We start from the raw sequence: 19,500 nt of genomic DNA on the forward strand, positions 1-19,500 counted from the left end.
TAGGAAAATATGAGCTGATTTTAAAAAACAAGTTCTAGAAAATATTACTCTCAATCTGCCCTACGTATGAGTTTACTTATTTTAGTAAATAAAAAATAAAAATCCTGGCAAGCTGCCTATAGACAAGCTCAGTTCTACATTAGGGCCATGTACATAATTTCATCTCATTCCAAGTCTGAAATCTAAAATTACTTCCGCTTTTGGAAAGTTACTTCTAACTTTTGTTAATAAACTGCATATTAGTAAACTTCATCAAGTATTTTATGGTACACTTCAACTATTTAATGGCACATTATTTCAATGCTTTTTTGAAACATCAGAGTTTGGTTTTACCTGAATGTTGAAAATACATGCTATCCGAATGGCACATCGTATGCCTTCTAGGCAAAGAGAGGCAACTTCTGTGTCATCACAGTCTTGTAAACCCACACTGAATGCAGCTAAGAAAGGTGTCCAAGCTAACTAGAATACAAATGAATTAAAAAACCCACTTTTAATTAATATTCAATACAGGTAGACATAAAGCAGAATTTGGATGCATATGTTTCTATCTAGTCATCCGATTTTATTTATATTGTACTTTTCTTTCAGGAAACTCAAGTCAGTATCCAAAATACTTATAGGTACAACTCTATCAAAAGTGGAAGGTATAACATTATCAGTGTTAGGAAAAGGAGATCTGCCACAAAAATATTTTAATATACATAAGGGCTAAATCCAGTTTTTAGTCCCAATTGATTCAAACTCACCAAATGTATGCAACTTGTTATGTCAACATTTATGTAAATACCACTGGTTCAGAGGGTATAGTCTTGTGATTAACGTTCGGATTTAGGGAGAAACTATGCAGCGAGGGCTATGTGAATTCACTCGCATTCACTTGCTGCAAAATCACACCAGGGAATTCTTGTCTGTGTGATTTAAGTGACCATTCAAAAACCAGGAGAGACTTCCTTTATTTCTTGATATTTGCTTGCAATTCTGCATATAGCCCTATAATTGGTGTCATTACAAAGAACTGCCTTACAAACAATAAAAAGGCTTCCTACCTCAATTTCCTCATATAGTTATTTTTAGCTTTTTAAAAAACTCTCACCCTTGGAAAAAAGCTCAATTTCTTTACCTATAATACTAAAACTGGGGTTTGTTTTAGTATGATTTTGTCACTCACGGAGAACTGTAAAAAAAGTGTTTGGGGAAATAGGCTTTGCTCTCTGTAAAAGAGAGACTTTGTGTGTATGTGTGTGTGTGTGTGCATGTGTGCGCGCACACACTCACACACACACAGTTATTAAGGTATGAATCAAGGGGGATGGTGCCTTATGTGTGTGTATGCATTCAACTGGGTTTTCCTTTCTGCATCTGTTCAAAGCAGTCACACACTTGTAACCAAAGTGAAAGCATTCAGCTTTAAAAAAGTAAAAGGGTCTCTGCTGAGGAGGAAAACCTATGGATTGAGGCTATGGAACTCCAGGCTGATATGCATTTCTTATTGTGTCATATAATTAATACGGAAAAATGTGATTCAGCCTGCGCCAAACCCATAGTATTTTCCACATTTTCCTCCTGTATGGTCAGGCTCTTATTCCAAAACATTGACCTACATGAACGAAATGTGAAGTGACCGGAAGGAGAAGAATATTAAGCAAGACATACCTTGAACATTGGTCTTACATGTTCCAAGTGTGTTGCACTTGTGAAAGGAGCTTGAACATGGCTCACGGCTTCCATCAAAGCTTTAGCTGTTTTAGCCATCTGTTCCATCTCTAAATTATACAATAGTCGTCTTTGCTTTTCACTAGCCACACCTGTATGCAAATATTCTGTGTTGAAATTTTCTTACTAATCAGAGCTCAGGAAAAATACTTTACAGTGGATGAAATCCAGTCGCAGTTGATGTAATGTAAAATTACACTTGTGTAAGCTTTCTAGGCATTGAAGCAAGGCAATCTATAAAAATGACTGCATGATACACAATACAACTAGTTGTGCAATCTCACAAAGAACTGCTTTGTAAATAGCACTTTCTCCTTGGAGTAATTATGATTGTACAACTCTGAGTTATTAAAGTGTAGCTCTCCAACAAGACACTTTAAGCTATTTTACTAGACCCTATACCTTTGCACTACAAATTAAAATAATAATATAAAACTGTCATGCTGTAGAAATGTTCTTTCTACAGCATCACAGTTACAATCTAAAAATCCACTTTAAGCAAATGTTTCAACAGGGAATAATGTTTTAGTAACTATAACTATTCTGAATATATTTACTTTTGCATATCCATGAAAAATTTAAATGCACATCCCTTTATACTCCTTCCTTCATTCTTATAAAAAGAATACAGTAACTACATACAGTAACAGCACTTATGCATTATTATTATCATTATTATTTAAAAGCTACTTATAACAACTTTAAGCAGTTTTACAAGACTTTCAATAACAATCAAAAAAGAGAAAACTGGAAAATTGTCTTCTAAAATCTGATATGAGCACTTACTCTGGTTGTTGTGGGTTTTCTGGGCTCTTTGGCCGTGTTCTGAAGGTTGTTCTTCCTAACATTTCACCAGTCTCTGAGGCCGGCATCTTCAGAGGACAGCAAGATGCCGGCCACAGAGACTGGCGAAACGTTAGGAAGAACAACCTTCAGAACACGGCCCAAGAGCCCGGAAAACCCACAGCAACCATTAGATCCCGGCGGTGAAAGCCTTCGCGAATACTTACTCTGTTTACTTGTTTTTGTGGGTATTGTTAACTCTTTTGTTTCCTTCATTGATATCTTCTTCCCTGCTATTTCATTATAGATGGCAGACAGATATTCTTCAGGGAGATCCTTACTGTCATTGATGCCTCTATTCATCTTAATGTATTGCTCTTTTGTCATTTTATTCTTTACCTAGAAAATAGGAAAAACTTTCCATGGTAACAAAATTAGGGATATTACACTAGGATCAAGGAGTGCTAATCAGAGTCTACTGAAAGGTCAATAACTTGAAGATTCCGTATAAACTTGGCCCCAAAAATGATGACACCTAGTTAATGTACTCATCTCTCTTCCGCAATGTCCACAAGCTATTGTCACCCCTGTTTAACTCTATTGTTGGTTTTACACTTCCATGTAGTTGGCTGTAAAAATCAAATCAAGAATGGCCACAGGAAAACATCACTCCAGTGAACAGCTAAGGGCCATTCTGATGAAACTGCCATGGCAAGACTTTAAACTAGACTGTAACCTGACAACCAGATTTTCTAAACGTGTATGTTGTACATTCAGGTACATTAAGATTAATAGTGCTCCTGAGGTAAAAAAATAAGTATATTTGTTCTGCTGTCTCCATTTCCAAAAAAAAAAAAAAAAAAAAAAACCTGTAATGCAATCTTGTTCTGAAATTCTACTGAGGTAAAATATAACTCTTCAACTGCTTCTATTTATTTAATACAATTACTTGTATTTCTTTTCTGGACTGCAAAAAGGCTCCCAAAGCAACTCTTGCATTCAAGACTGGCCACTGAAGGTGTGAGTTAACCTATTAGCTGAGGCTGATAGGGCAATTGTGACTTATCTCAACAGAAATAACCTTAGTTCAGTAGCCTCTAGGTTTTATTACTATCATGTGTGATTTATTTATTTTTCCATATCCATACCATGCTATCTCAACATGCTATTTGTGGGGAACCACAAATAAAATAGCCTTCAAAGAACCAATAACAACTGAAATACAGTAAAACAATTTGAAATACTTACAATTTAACTATTCATACACAACAGAACAGCAAATTCAGGGGGCTAATGACTGGGAGGGCATTTTACAACCAGGGAGCAGCCACACAGAAGACCCTTTCTTGCATCCTCACCACATATATTATGAAGACAGCAAGACCAACTGAAGGGCCTCCCCTGAGGATCAGGAGCCAGGGAAACTCATATGGGGAGATAAGATCCTTCAGATAGCCTGGACCCAAACAGTATAGGGATTTATAGCTATTTTAAAATGCCTGGAAACACAGTGGCAGCTGATGAAGCTGTTCTAACGTAGGAGTTATATACTCTCTTATAACCAGTCATGATCAGCAGTCTGCAGCATTTTGGACTAGCTGAAGTTTCTGAACCATCTTCAATGGCAGCTCCAAGGTTCCCTCTAAAGTGTGTGAATGTGTAACTCCACCCCTCTCTGTGCAGGCCTCCTCTTCTTCCACAAACCCACAATGATCATTTTCAGTCCCTTTGGTTCTGGTTGCGACAGAACCCCACATGGAGAGGGCTCACACGCAGGGGTGGCACCGCACCCTGAGGGGCAGAGCCCTGCCCAGTGGGGCTGAAAATTAGAGGGCATGTTGGACAGCTCCATGTGCAGCAGCCTGCAGTAATCCAATCAAGAAAAATAACTAAGACATATGTCACGAAAGCTAAATCAGACTTATCTAGGAACAAGCACAACTGGTATACAACAACTTTAACGGTGCAAATGCATGCCTGGTCAATGCCAAAATCTGGATATCAAAGCTCAGAAGTACACCAAAGCTGTGAACCTGAGTTTTCAGAGAAAGTATAACCCCATCCAGCTAACACTGGCTCTCTGTTTCTTAATCTGGCATTCAATTTACCAGGAGCACTTCTACCTTGTCTGAATTAAGCTTGTATCTGTTTGGCATCATCCAGTCCATTACTGAGACCAGACACTAGTTTAGAATTGAAACAAATACCTTGGAATTTGACAGAATTGAGAAGTTGGGTGTCATCAAAATACAGAATAATTAGAAAACAGACACTTACACTGAAATCCTGTTCCTAAGTTTCACAGTGTATGCCTGTGAATTATCAGCCAGCACATTGTTTTTGGAAACTAAATGTTTCCTCTTCCTGTCCCCAGTCCGCCATGGTCTGCACAATCCCTTTCACCACTGGGAACCATGTGGGTCATGGGAAGGGAATGTCTTTAATTACCACAAATCGCTACTGCCAGGATGATGGCAGGTTTCCAATGATGGAACAGATAATTTGGAACAATGGGAACTTCAGGATGGAAGAAGGACATGTTTAATTTTGGAAAAAAAAATTACAGATACTATAGGATGAACAGGATTTCAGCCTTAGAAACACAGGCATACAGTTTGAAAAAAACCGGTGAGTTTGCTGTTGATGAAACAACAGAGGACATAAATGGAGAAAAATGCAGAAATGCTGGTCTGGACAGGAAGAAAATAAGAAACAAGACAAAGATTTGTGAAGCATGAAATTTCTGTAAAAGTTATTTTTAAAAACATGGCATTAAAGTTTAAGCTTCTCTGTTATAACTTCCAACATTAAAAGGATGCATGTAACATACCTGCGGGCTATGGAGATCTGTTGTCAGCATGATAATTGAATAAGCTAAGACATATGCTGTGTCTGCACTAGCAAAGAGGGTTTGCCTGAGAAAAAGAAAATATATAATCAGTTTTCTCCATTACCTAATTTCATAGACAGACACAGGAAAGAGAAAGCTGCTCACCCTTGGTTGCACTCTAAGTATCTCGCAGCAAATTTCTCCATTAATCTATCAATTTTCTGAGCTTCTCCTGGCAGACGAAAGCCTTCCAAAAACATTCGCAAAGCCGAAACAAAATCCTTTGCTGAAAAATCATGTTGGTCCACATATGCATACATAACTTCCTTATTAAATTTATCATTGTCTCCTAGGAACTCACCAACCTGAGTCTAAATGGAAACAAAAGGTTGTAAATTCAATCAATTCACCCTCAGAATCCTATACAAAACAAAGAAAGTGATTAAAATAGATTCCATTTTTTAGTTCTCAATATTAAAAAATAAAGGTACAATGAAATACTGTATGATGTTATGCTAGTCAGAACCAGTGAAAAACAAAGGTTTTCTTGGCAAAGCAAGAAAACCACCTTCTACTTCATGAGGACAAGACACTTACTGTCTGCAAGTATAACTGAAGTCCCAACATGTTTGTGCAGTCTTTAAGAGTACTTTTTCCTTTCTACCACATGGGCATTCTACTCCATGAACTATTGCATCTAACTACTGAAACCACCGGGCTCTACCATCAAAGATACTATATCTATAATACTATAATTTTGAATTTAAAACTCTAGACAGCTTAGGTTCATATATCTAAAAAAGAAAACCAATCACCTTTTGTGTAAGACCTCCAACAAATTAAACCTTTCATTCCCCAATTCCCACAAAATGCCAGAAGTGTGTTGTTTCTTTTGAAATAAATTCTTGCACTGTTTACCAAGAAAACTAAACTTTGCTATATTAATTAACCTAATTTTGAATTTCTGCTTCTGCCCATGATTGAGAGAAGGGGAAACAATTATAGAAAGTACCCAAGCTTCACTTTATAATCAGTCTAAGGTCTGCTCAACAACCTTTTCTGACTTCTGAGATTTCAACAATCATTTTCATACATTCGGAAGCTTTTCTTTGCTGCTCTAAATGCTAGAAAGCTATTTGAAAATAATCAGATTCTCAGAAAGCTGATTTCCTTCTCAGCCAAAGCCATTTATACACTTTTGCTCTTCAGCTACAGGATATACATAGCCATAAGGATATGTACCAAGGTCCTGCATTTAATTCTCTAACAAATGTTTCTGCCCCAAGCCATTTGTGTATTTCCTACTTCCAGGTTCATTTCTTCTCTTTGACTCTTGCTTCCTATACCAAACCACTTAATCTCTGAGAATAATTTAGAAATTATGTATCAAACTACTTTACCCTGCAGGAGGTCCAGTTAATTCACAGTTTGTGTTCAATGATCTCTTAATTCTTTAGGTTGGGTAAGGCAGCTGCCTGAGGCACCAAAATGCTAAGATGAGAAAACTCCTCCACTCTCAACTGAAAGGGACTTGTCACTATTGTTAGCACTTCCTCTCTCCCTAGACCATCTCCCCACCTCACTTTACCATTGCTGCCTCTTCTCCTCTCCCATTTGGCCACTCACACGTTTATTCACCTGTTTCATTGATTATCATTCATCCTCCTTCTTCAGCCTCCCCATCTCATTGTGATACCAAGACCTTTTCTCTCTGCTCAGTTACAGGCTCATTGGATTCAGTTTCTACAACAGCAGCAGCACAAGCAGCTAATCCTCTTCCCCCTCTGCTTCTCTGTTGCAGTTACTAGCCGCCTGGCCAACTCCATGCAAAAATGCTAAGCTACTTGAAGTGGCTGCTTAAATACATGGCAGGCACCTGCCATGGATGGTGCTGTTTCAAAGAGGGTTGGCAACCTGTAATGGCAGCAGCAACAAAAAAAGAAGGTGGATTTGGCAGGGAAGGGAGTTGAGACTAGGCAGCAGAATGCATGGGGGGAGTGCTTATCAAGCTGGAACCAGGAGCAGCACTTTCCTCACATCAAGTGATACAAGAGCTTTGTTTGGATGGCACTGCAGCTTACAACTATAAGTACATTAAAGCAAATTAAATTGCAGCCCTAGTTTGAGAACTGCTGACGAAATATAAGGAAAACTGCCATGAGAACATGTGCACATGTATAGCCACACAGCAAAGACATACAACGTGACATACAATATGGATTCTCATCACTCATGGAATTCTCCAGACCTTGAAGACATTCTAGAATGCAAGCCTGAGCACCATGCAAAAGAAAGGTTTCATTTTTTTAATTAAATAAAGTGTTGTTTTGGTGCATTATAGGGACATGTCAACCAACCATATTTCAGGTCACATCTGGCTGCTGCTAGATTTGAAGCTATGACATCAGGACAATTAATCCTTATTTCTCCTTTTCTTCAAAACAAAGTGTGTAGCATGCTAAGAGGCTGCTTTATTCACCTTATAAACAAGAGGCCTGTACATTTATTTCCACAGTAAGCAGAACAGTAACAATAGAAGGTTAGCAGTCAGTTTGGCCCAAACATTTTAATGGTATTCATCAAATAAATGGTATATATTCTAGAAATTAACTTATTTCTTACAGAATCTAATCTTTCTTCTTGGTGTAAGAACTGGGCAATATCTTCAGAAGTAGTACCAAGCATCCCTTGTTCTTGCAGATACTGGATTCCTCTCTTTGGTTTCTTATTAAATCTGTACATTAAAGCTTGTGTTAGTAAGTACTGAGAAATACATATAAGAGACATACATTGGCATGCAGAAAGATATTGACAACTTAACAGCAAAATTACTCTAAGACCTGTGAAAAAATCAAAACACATTAGATGGCATCAAAAGGGACTTCTTCTGGATCCACCCCGTAAGCCAAAGATCAAGAATTCCATCCCCATGCAATAGCGTTTCTGGTAATAACAGTTTCACTTTTCTTTATATTCAAATGCACATGAATTTATTTGCCAGGGGAGATGCTAGAACAGATGAATAAGAACAATATACAGGACTTTTAGGGGTACTTTAATCCCAGATTTTTCCCACTCCACTATGCTCTTTCATCTCAGTACATACCAAAATTAAGTCACAATATTGACCCTTTAAAATCCCTATCTAACAATCCTATGTTTCTTCATTGGAATTGAATTGACTGTAGAAATAACTGAACAACAAATGTACATACAATTCAGGCTTTTGTTTTAAAAAATCCATCTCATTCTACTCCATTTAAAAGTAGCTGCCACAACCAAAAACAATTTCACTAGAATTCAAAGTAAAAAATCCACAGTCTCAAGTGAACTGACACCTGAGAGTATCCTAGTGCCAAATGATTCACTAACTAGACAGCTGTGGATGTATTGTTTTCCCTTACCAACAACAGCCGAATGGATCCCTGTGTGAAGGCTACTTTTCTAAGGCTGAAGAACATGAAAGGTTTTTTACATGCGGAGGTTCAGATTTATTCCAGATTTTATATATATATAATGAACCATACAGTATATATATGATGAACCATTCCTATTAAGAAAATCAACTACACTTAATTTCTGATCATTGCATCATGTTCTGTCAGGCAGGTTTGGTAAAGTTCTATCAGATCATCCTGAACATAACTGAATAATGCACATGACATTGTTCTATAAGCACAGTCATGTAAAATTTCAACCTCTACTTCAGCTGTTGTGGTATCCCTCTTAAGAATTGAAACCGGGTAAACAAATGATGGTAACTGAAAGATGGATAAGCAGGAGACTTGGCTGAATTCTAAGAATTTACACTTTGGCAGAAATAAATAAACTTACAAATCTATTCCTTGCTCTATAATTTCTTTTTGTTGCTTTAAGACCTCAAACTGCTCTGGGTTGTCAGTACCAGACATCTGTGTACTGTAGCTACCAATTCCTGATGAGGCTGTAGAGTCTAGGGAATTTAAGCTTCCATATCTGTTAATTGTTTCAGGATGTTTGGTTTCAGTGCTGTCCTGTTCTGTTGGTTTTTCTTGCCCTGTACATGAAAAGCAAGAGAAAGGTGCTTTTTAAGAACAATATTAAATTTTGCTTCTCTGTATCATTTTGTCAATTGCCTATAACTATTCTAAGTTTCCCATTAATAAAATTTACAAATATATAAAAACAATGACATAAAAACCAGTTCACATTAACATATTTTTGAATTACGAATCTAAACAAGAATTACAGCTCTGAATACTGGAATAAGAATAACTATATACATGTGTAAATAAGAAAAAAAGGGGAAAGATTTTTTGATGACTGAAAAGTAATGTAACTTTTGACAGAATCCAAGTATATTCACTACTGTTCTAAATGTTGTGAAGTTTTATAATATGCTATATTCTGCTGCATGAACAATTCCCACAAGTGGAGGCATGAGCTGGAGAAACATCTTGAAAACTTTGAATAATATAGTAGATTGATTTCACAGGTTCCCAGGAGTGTTTTCTTTTCAACTTATTGCAAGACCTTTGCAGAAAGAGCACTCTATTTAAACTGCATATGTGACCACAGGGTACCAGTACCACCATCTGCACAATGTCTGGAAGGTGTGCTTATGTGTTATTTAAAGTTTTCTGCTACTTTTAGACCAGCACCATTACCAGATGTATTTCCAGTGGTGTATGAGTACTTGCAGTATGAGTACTTCTATGAATATCAACATTACTTGCAGACTTTACAAATATATGCCAAACTGAATAAATTTTATGGATACAATTATTCACTCATATGACTCCACTCTTGTTAAGAATAATGACTGCACTTAACAGATGATCAATAGGTCACATTTCATCAGGTTTGTTTGGTAATGTTCTAGCAGTGCCAACCTAATATCCTTCTCTCATCAGCAAGGATAGTGGGAGAATGTTGCTGAAGAAGATTCTCACATCCCTGCCACATCTAATAATTCTTGAATCAGGCTTTTAAGACTACAGACCCATACAAACTTGGTAAGATGCTTGAAGGTGGGATGAGCAAAATGAAATACTAAATATTTCAATCAGAGATGAGCTATAACTAGAATAAAGAAAGGACGAATAAACAAAGCTAAAGAGTGAGGACAACAATGCCCATTTATTCGAACAAGTGGGTGAAGTATTCTGCTGTTGCAGTAGATGAAAAGAAGCTCAGCATAAGCTGGCACAACCTCCCCTCCACAATGTAAAATAAAATCTATAATAGCATTCTCCCTCTGAAATTCCGCTCCCCTCTAAGACATTTCAAATGAAACCTGTGCAGGCGCAGAACCTCTGCCTGTAACTCAGAGAGATCACAAACAAGAATATTAAAGTATCAATTTACCTAAAGTGGTCTGGGAGTTGGGATTCACATACTGATCCTTACTCCATTCTACCATGCACTTCAGTATAGACACCAAGCATTCCAGGCCCTTCTTTCTAAGACTAAGCTCCTGAAAGAAGTTAAAAATTTAGTTAATCATTTTAGATAAAGATTTAGATAAATATTTGATTAATGTTTTAATATTAACATATTTTATAACTGGAAATATGGCAACATGTGCTATAATTTCTACCTGAATGCTGGTCATGCCAAGTTCTTGGCTGCCTCTTCCTTGTGCAATCTTGGATAGATCATTAACTAGTCTTTCAAATATGTTTGCAGCATTTAAATCACAATCATAGTTTACGTAGATGTCCACTACACTCTGGGCATCTGTAACCACAACAAAATTACACATTGAAGAGCTTTTGCCAGGAATACATATGCATATAGCAATGAACATTCTCAAGCTAGCAAGACATGAGATATGTAAAACATTTTAAGGTATGCCCAACAGAGTAATACCTGCGCATATCCTTGTCAAAGTTTGTATAACCATCCATTTATGATCAAAGGAGCTAGTGGAGGTTTCTAAGATATATAGAAAAATCTCCTTGAAGAAAACCTAAGGAAAATGGTACAAAGAGGCATTACCTGTTTATTTCTAAAAATTGGCATTTTTTGCAAGTACACTCTTCCCCTACCTGCATGTGCATGTGCCCACACAGATACATATATACAAAATTATCAATATATGACTTACATAATTGTTAATCTATAAATTCAATAAGACACATATCTCTAGGAAAAATAATGACCAGAATTGTGTTACAAATTTATGCAAATGAAAGGAAAATTGCCTAAGTCTCTGCAGCTAACTGTTGTTTGTTCAAAAATGCTAGTTCTGTTCCTGGGTGCATGCTTGATTTTGTGATCAGGCATGTACCCAGAAACGCATCTAGCGCCTCATTAATGAGACACAATTTGCTGCCAAGACTTATGTAATGACCTTTGTGGTACCATGAATTGGAAAAAAAAATCTGCCTGTTTTTTTTTATATATTCATATCTTTATCTTGCTATTTTGAGCTATGGCACCATAAAAATATATGGTTTTCTATTCATCAAAATAATAGGCAGCCATATGGTGCACAGCGACATTTTAATTCAAGGTGAATGATTCATACAGAAGCTTATGATTATACGTGGCCATGTAGGCCATAGAGTCTGACTGTAACAGTAATTTCATTTACTCCAATTACTATCCTACCAACTCCATTAAACTTCATTTAGATGCCTTGCTAGGCAAATTTTAAAAAATGTACAATAGAAACATGAATCTGAGAGGAAAAAACGTATCTTGGAAATTACAATTTAAACAAAGAAATGTGTGTGCCAAAGCTAGTGTACAAGGAGACAAGGGGTGGGGAAAAATTCATAGTTCCATATACCACAAAATATTATGTGCCAATAGGTCCTTTTTACAACATGTTTTTCATGCAGCACACATTTCAAATATTCTTATTTCATCTGACAGAGCTCATAATCTGTTGATATTATATGGTTGGGGTGGAGGACTCTTATTGTGCTAAGGGTTGCCCTTGGAGGCAAACTCTCTGGAGCCATATGCCAGGAGTCAGCAGGACTATAACCATTGGTGGATAGGGACAGAAACAAAAATTAAGTAAAGTTAACCCCTTCTTTCTCTAACAGCTCCTTCTCTTTCTTTCTCTACTGCTCCACAGACTGCCAGAGGATGAAAATATTGTTTTTGTAGAGACTTGCCCACTTGTGGAGGGCTTTTAAATTTAGGTCACAGTCTGTAAGTGACCCTTAGATTAGGTTGCCTACTTCTGTCCTGGAACATAAATGGCAATAATTATAACCCTTCAAAATCAACTGTCTTTCATAAAATAGTCAGATGTAGACAGAATTCTGGAAAGATTTATACTGAAAGACAGTCCTGCCATCCAACTTGAATGGACTCTAACACAGTGGTTCTCAAACTTGAGTCCCCAGATGTTCTTGGACTGCAACTCCCAGAAATTCTGGCCAGCACAGCAAGTGGTTAAGGCATCTGGGAACTGCAGCCCAAGAACATCTGGGGATCCCAGTTTGAGAACCACTGAGGCACAAGCAAGAAGCTTGAGTATACTGTCATTTGTCAAAAATATTTTGAGCAATTGACTCAGATATCAGATCACAAACTGCTTTCCAATCTCTTTTCAATTTCAGAAGAAGTTTACAAGGCTAAATGAGGGGACTACTATTCAGAAAATGAAGTCCAAACCCTCAGTACTTAGTTTCATGTTCAAAAGGAGGCTACATGAGTTAAGGTCCCAAATTTTTTCTCAATACATGTTGGTGTTGCTGGGATGTAGATTAGACAAAGCTTTCTAAATTCAGTCTTTGTCAGGTAAAGGAAGAAATACATATGAACGAAAAATGCATGTACAAACATTGTATTCATTGTGGCAGTCAGAGACGAAGAAGAGACTAATGCAGTAAGGTAGCATATGAAGAATTTATAATATATTACGTTAATAACTAAAAACTGTAACAAATGTCCAGCTTTGCTGCTCTGTAGTACATGAAAAAGCAAACGGCTCAGACAGACAAATGCCAGTAGTTACATGGCAGACCACAAAACTTCTTTCCCACCCTCGTCAGGACAGGCAGCTAATGAAATAAGCCACAGACAAGCCATTATGGTAGATTTAGACAGCATAACACATTATGATTTAAGCCAATGTTTGCAAGCCATCATTATGGCTTCCAACCGCGGTTTGTAAATTATTAAAAAAAAAACAGTGTATTAGCAGAACTGCCTTCACACACCACAAGATAAATTTCAACCAGCTGCACCATGGCTTATAATGACATGAGATGGTGGCAAGTGGATCAAACCTTTAGCACCAGCCCTTATCATGGATGTCAAAAGGTGGCTGCTTCTTGTGCTTGTCCACAGGTATCAGGAAAAAGATGTTAGATAACATCCAGATTGTCAATAATGGGATAATAGGCAAATCTAGTATTTGTAGACTAGATATGGAAGCAGACAAATACGTATGCATATTCATATAAATGAATGTAGCCTTAAGTATTCCTTAGTTGCTTATCATGGTCTTGACTTTGCAAGACCTGAGTAGGGCTATCAATAACAGGACCTTTTTCAAGGCATTAATTCATACATTTGTCATAAGCCAGAAGTAACTTGACAGCACATAAAATATAGACATACTTCAATCATATGGCTAAATTGGCCAGTTCAAGTCACATTTAGGGCACTGGTAGGGCTTATTATGGACAAGGTGCAATAGTGTCAATGCTAATAATTAGAGACTGCAACAGAATTTTTCCACACATGCTAGTTAAAACAATGCGCTCCCACCCACTGGCAACACAACCCTAATATGTTCCTTTTCTACAATATCCATGAATTCCAAATGTTGCAAGGAACACTCTTCCAAACAGTAAAGGCCAAGTGCCTGAAGATACAGTTTTCCTCTCTTCCATAAAGAACCACGATAATTGGTATCAGTTATGTTTCCATGGGGAGACTGTTTGACCAATGGCATTATTCCAACAGAAAAGATTTAAGGTCAAAAGTGACATACAAATAACTATAAACTGAACTCCGTCTCTAACTGACGTTCATGTGCTGGATTTCATGTTTCCACAGAAGTCTTCTCACACACAACCAAATACATGTAAACCCTGACCGCATAATGTGAAGCACAGAGGTCAGGTACTCAGGACCCGTATGTGTAAAATTCCATGCGGGAAGGCCCCACATAAACCTGAAATCCAACACATGAATGCTTGGTCAACATGAAGATCACAGTTTCTTACACTGGATAACATCAGAATGCCTGCAAAAAAGTAATAGTCTATTATTTCAATGTCTCAGTAAATTTTTCTCATAACTAGTAATAGCTTGAAGACTATTTATTTTATTTTATTCAAATAAGATGGTTTGCAAAGCAGAAGAAACAGGGACCCTGAAACCACAATTGCCCTATGAAAGGGCAAGCTTCTCATTTGATTTTAACTAAATTACATGTTGCCTTAAAAGATATTGATTTACACCAAACAAGGCCTATAAATTACTTGAAAGTGTGTTACCTCAATTTGCATCTTCAGATGAGTTTTAAAATTTGAAAGCAGAGTCAAGAATATTGAAAGAGAAAGTTCAAACACTTCTGGAACAGATGAGACCCCATTTTTAGATAGAGCAACACAAAGATACTGCTTGATAGCATTGATAAACATTTCATTTGTCCTGAAAACAGGTCCTGCATTCTGTAGAATGGAGAGCAGCAACTGTAATGAAAGTATCTTTGACCGCAGTTCATGAGACCTAGAAATATAAAGTCACAGTTATTTTAACAGTTTCTAGTGATCACCCCCCATACACATTTTTGAAGGTAAGGTTCCTCTTGACATTTAGTCCAGGGGAACTGAACGTGTCCAACTCTAGGGAGCAGTGCCCGTCCCCGTTTCCAAGCTGTAGAGCCAGCGTTTTGTCCGTAGACAGTTTCTGAGGTCATATCGCCAGTGCAACTAGACAAGGAACACTGTTTCCTTTCCACCATGGTGGTATCTATCTACAGTGGACCCTCTACTTACGGAATTAATCCGTATTGGAGCGGTGGCTGCAAGTCGAAAAGTCTGTAGGTAGAATCTCCATTGACCTACAATGCATTGAAAACTGATTAATCCCATAACTGGCAGTTTTTATTCTATTTTTGTTCCATTTTGTTTTTTTTCTGGTCTGTAAGTCGATTCTCCGGCTGCAAGTCTAATCTAAATTTTGCAGCCAGAGAAGTCTGTAACTCGAAAAGTCTGTAAGTCGAGCCGTCTGTAAGTCGAGGGTCCACTGTACTCATATTCTTACAAGCTTTCGAACCACTAGGTTGGCAGGAGCTGGGACAAGCAACGGGAGCTCATTTTGTCGCATGGATTCGATCTTACAACTGCTGGTCTTCCGACCTTGCAGCACAAAGGCTTCTGCGGTTTTACCTGCAGCACCACCACGTTCCTTACCTTTTTTAAAGAAAACTGCTTAAAATCTCTCTATGGATAAAGTGGCTCATAATAAAACTAATCAATCTACATATTACAAATCAATTAAAACAATAGCTTATAGTTATAGTAAAATTATGAATGAAGGGGTTTATATTTTATATATCCCAAGCTTTAGAGAGCAAGCCACTTTGAGCTTCTGACCAATTATCTAAATGATAAGCTTGTTCACTTCCAAAACATGACATATGAAATTACAGTTAAATGGAACTCAACACCTGGCTCTTTAGGCAGGCTTTCCTTCCTGTCATCACTTGATTATTTTTATCTTTTCCCCATCTTGAACAATACTACTACTGTTGTTCTCTATTTTCTTATATTTTTTATGTCATTTTTATTGTTAGTCGTCCAGAGTAGACTTGCGTCTAAATGGGCGGAGTATAAAGCAAGCAAGCAAGCAAGCAAGCAAGCAAGCAAGCAAGCAAGCAAGCAAGCAAGCAAGCAAGCAAGCAAGCAAACAAACAAACAAACAAACAAACAAATAAATAAATATGGTTGTTGTGGGTTTTTCTTTGGCCGTGTTCTGAAGGTTGTTCTTCCTAATGTTTCGCCAGTCTCTGTGGCCGGCATCTTCAGAGGACAGCACTCTGTGTTCTGGTGTAGTTGGCTTGGGAGTGCCAGTATTTATGGTTGTGAGATAGGCTTTTGTCTTTTTCTGTAGATGGGTGATTAGTGTGTCTTGTTGTGGGTGTATTGTTGTGATAAGGAGAAGAGATTATCTGTCACTGTAGTTGATGGGTGTCATTAGCTGATCTTTTATGTAGTGATCCCCTGTCCTTGCTCTCCCACCAAGACTATACGGACTCCCTAAAATCCACAAGGACTCAATCCCACTTAGGCCCATTGTAAGTGCCATCAGCTCCCCAACATATGAATTAGCCAAACACCTAGCAACCCTCCTACAGACCCACATTGGACAAACCTCATCCTACATCAAAGACTCAGGACATTTCATAAGCAAGATCAGCACCCTAAAACCCAACCCTGGGGACATACTGATCAGCTTTGATGTAGTATCCCTGTTCACTAAGGTACCGATAAAGGACACCCTGACACTCATCCAGCAGATATTTCCAGAAGACATCAAGGCCCTCTTCCAACACTGCCTAACAACCAGCTATTTCCAGTAGGATAATGAATTCTATGAACAGACAGATGGAGTGGCCATGGGCAGCCCCCTCAGCCCGGTTATAGCAAACTTCTACATGGAGCATTTTGAAAAACTTGCCCTGGCTTCGGCACCCGTCACACCCACAGTCTGGTTCTGATATGTGGATGACACCTTTGCAATTTGGAGTCACGGTGAAGAAAAATTGGAAGAATTTCTCAACCATCTCAATGGCATCCACCCAAATATACAATTCACCATGGAAAAAGAAATAGAGGGCCAATTCCCGTTCTTAGATGTCATGGTCCTACTCAAGACTAACCTCCGACTGGGACACAAAGTCTACAGAAAACCCACCCACACAGACTGGTACCTACAAAAAAACTCCAACCACTACTCACAGCAAAAAAGAGGCATAATCAAAACACTGGTAGACCATGCAAATCGGAATTGTGAAGCTCAGTTTCTAAGGACAGAACTCAACCACCTGAATTGGGCCCTACAGGCAAATGGCTACTCCAAAAATGAAATCACAAGAGCCATCAAACCAAGAAAACAACACCAAACTGAAGAAGAAAAACAGCCACCCACAAATAAAGTATTTCTGCCATACACCAAAGGGGCCGCGGACGGCATGGGGAAACCTCTGAAAAAACACAACTTACAAACAGTATTCAAGCCCACCACAAAAATACAACAAATGTTACAGTCAGCAAAGGACAGAGGTGACCCCCTCACCACTGCAGGAGTATACCGGATACCTTGCAGCTGTGGCCAGGTATATATTGGAACTACAAAACGAACTATACACACCAGAATCAAAGAACATGAGAGACACTGCAGACTAAAACAACCAGAAAAATCTGCAGTAGCTGAATATGCCCTAAAACAAACTGGACATAAAATTCTATTTCAAAATACTGAAATACTGGACAACACCAGCAATCATTACGACAGACTGCACAGGGAAGCCATTGAAATCCACAAGCACCAGCAGAACTTCAACAAAAAAGAGGAAAATGTGAAGCTCAACAAAACTTGGCTCCCAGCTCTCAAAAATACAGCGTGCAAAAGGTCAACGAACTCTACCCAGCCACAAGGACAGGGGATCACTACATACAAAAGACCAGCTAATGACACCCATCAACCACAGTGACAGATAATCTCTTCTCCTTATAACAACAATACACCCACAACAAGAAACACTAATCACCCATCTACAGAAAAAGACAAAAGCCTATCTCACAGTCATAAATACTGGCACTCCCAAGCCAACTACACCAGAGCACAGAGTGCTGTCCTCTGAAGATGCCGGCCACAGAGACTGGCGAAACGTTAGGAAGAACAACCTTCAGAACACGGCCAAAAAGCCTGAAAAACCCACAACAACCATTAGATCCCAGCCGTGAAAGCCTTCATGAAAATAAATAAATAAATAAACAAGCAAACAAACTCACTCTGCTTCACTTCCTGATATACTCCAACAATCAGATTTGTAAATTAAATCTGTGTTTAACTTCTAATGATATGGTGTAACTATGCCAACAAGGCTTTGGCCATTGTTTAACTCTCAGTCAGCACTCCTAACCCACACCTTTTTGCATGAAGGACTGGGATTCAACGCATTCTGTTGGAGCCATTTGAGACCACTTATATGCCGTTTGCCCATTCACAAGTGAACACTGATTGCTTTTATTCGTTCCTAAGACCTTAAATGTTTTTCCCCACAAATGACCCACATATTATGTTATTGTCATGTATTTTGCATCTATTTTGAAATTTAAAAATCTGTATATGGATCAAACACTTTATTTCTACAAGAAGTCATTATCTGGTGGCCAAAACTGATGATATTTTTACTTAACCTTCAATCCAACCCTCCACAAAGCACAACAGACTTTAGAAATGAATCATGTGGTCTCATGTCTGATAATTTCCAAATGGAATAATCTAGAAGCTTATTTTATGCAGACCAATTATATGGCATCATGTAGTACTGTAGTTTTTTTATATAACACATTAAGATCTATGTTTTAGCATATTTAATATTAAAAATTCATTCCATAGTGGATGCTGTGCGAGCAAACATCTATATTGGTATCACTCCAGTATTCACAGAATAATAATGACAACTTACTTTGGATCAGGTGGTCCATCTGACAGAGGCTTCATAGAAAGTTTACACAGTGACCTGAATACCAGGAAGGCATCCTTTTGTAAAATATGGGAAAATTTAGCACCAGGTGTAGGTCCTGAAGAATTTCCAGATTCCTAAAAAAGTGAACGTATTTCAGTATTCTGTATACTATTAGAAGTATAATGAGTAATTCTCATAATATACAAATATTGATGTAAATATCCCCTAAAAAACAAATGTACCAAGAAAGCATAGGCTGAAATCCTGTTGCTTTGCCATGCACATGGAAGGCAAGAGATCTGACATCCACTCAGTTCTTGCCAGCAATTAATGGGGTGCATGCACATAGCACACATTCCACAATCTCCACAGAGACTCTTTAATTGCCAGCTAGAAGCTAGATAATACTAGTGTTTTGCTTTGAGGCTGCATATCAGAGCAACATGATCGCAACTGCAGGGATAGAACTGGTAAACCAGTCCTTGAATATCTCCTATACCTGGAAAATCCTATTACT

At 38.0% G+C, this 19,500-nt stretch overlaps 1 protein-coding gene across 2 annotated transcripts in view; it reads right to left on the bottom strand.

Moving 5' to 3' along the window:
* ARFGEF1 (ARF guanine nucleotide exchange factor 1) overlaps nt 1-19,500 on the bottom strand; it is a 96,517-nt gene that overhangs the window by 37,401 nt on the left and 39,616 nt on the right. For both annotated transcript variants that reach the window (XR_012086915.2, XM_020812408.3), the window contains exons 9-20: nt 18,984-19,117; nt 14,779-15,013; nt 11,180-11,279; nt 10,908-11,047; nt 10,676-10,784; nt 9,164-9,365; nt 7,952-8,063; nt 5,495-5,700; nt 5,330-5,414; nt 2,727-2,898; nt 1,657-1,808; nt 334-462 (exon numbers count right to left, since the gene is read on the bottom strand). Coding sequence is in view for 1 of the 2 variants with exons in the window: in XM_020812408.3 (XP_020668067.1) it covers nt 334-462; nt 1,657-1,808; nt 2,727-2,898; nt 5,330-5,414; nt 5,495-5,700; nt 7,952-8,063; nt 9,164-9,365; nt 10,676-10,784; nt 10,908-11,047; nt 11,180-11,279; nt 14,779-15,013; nt 18,984-19,117 (1,776 nt within the window). In the remaining variant the exon portion in view is untranslated. The remainder of the gene's footprint in view (nt 1-333; nt 463-1,656; nt 1,809-2,726; nt 2,899-5,329; nt 5,415-5,494; nt 5,701-7,951; nt 8,064-9,163; nt 9,366-10,675; nt 10,785-10,907; nt 11,048-11,179; nt 11,280-14,778; nt 15,014-18,983; nt 19,118-19,500) is intronic.

The sequence above is a fragment of the Pogona vitticeps genome, chromosome 4, assembly GCF_051106095.1.
Source record: "Pogona vitticeps strain Pit_001003342236 chromosome 4, PviZW2.1, whole genome shotgun sequence".
NCBI lineage: Eukaryota > Metazoa > Chordata > Lepidosauria > Squamata > Agamidae > Pogona > Pogona vitticeps.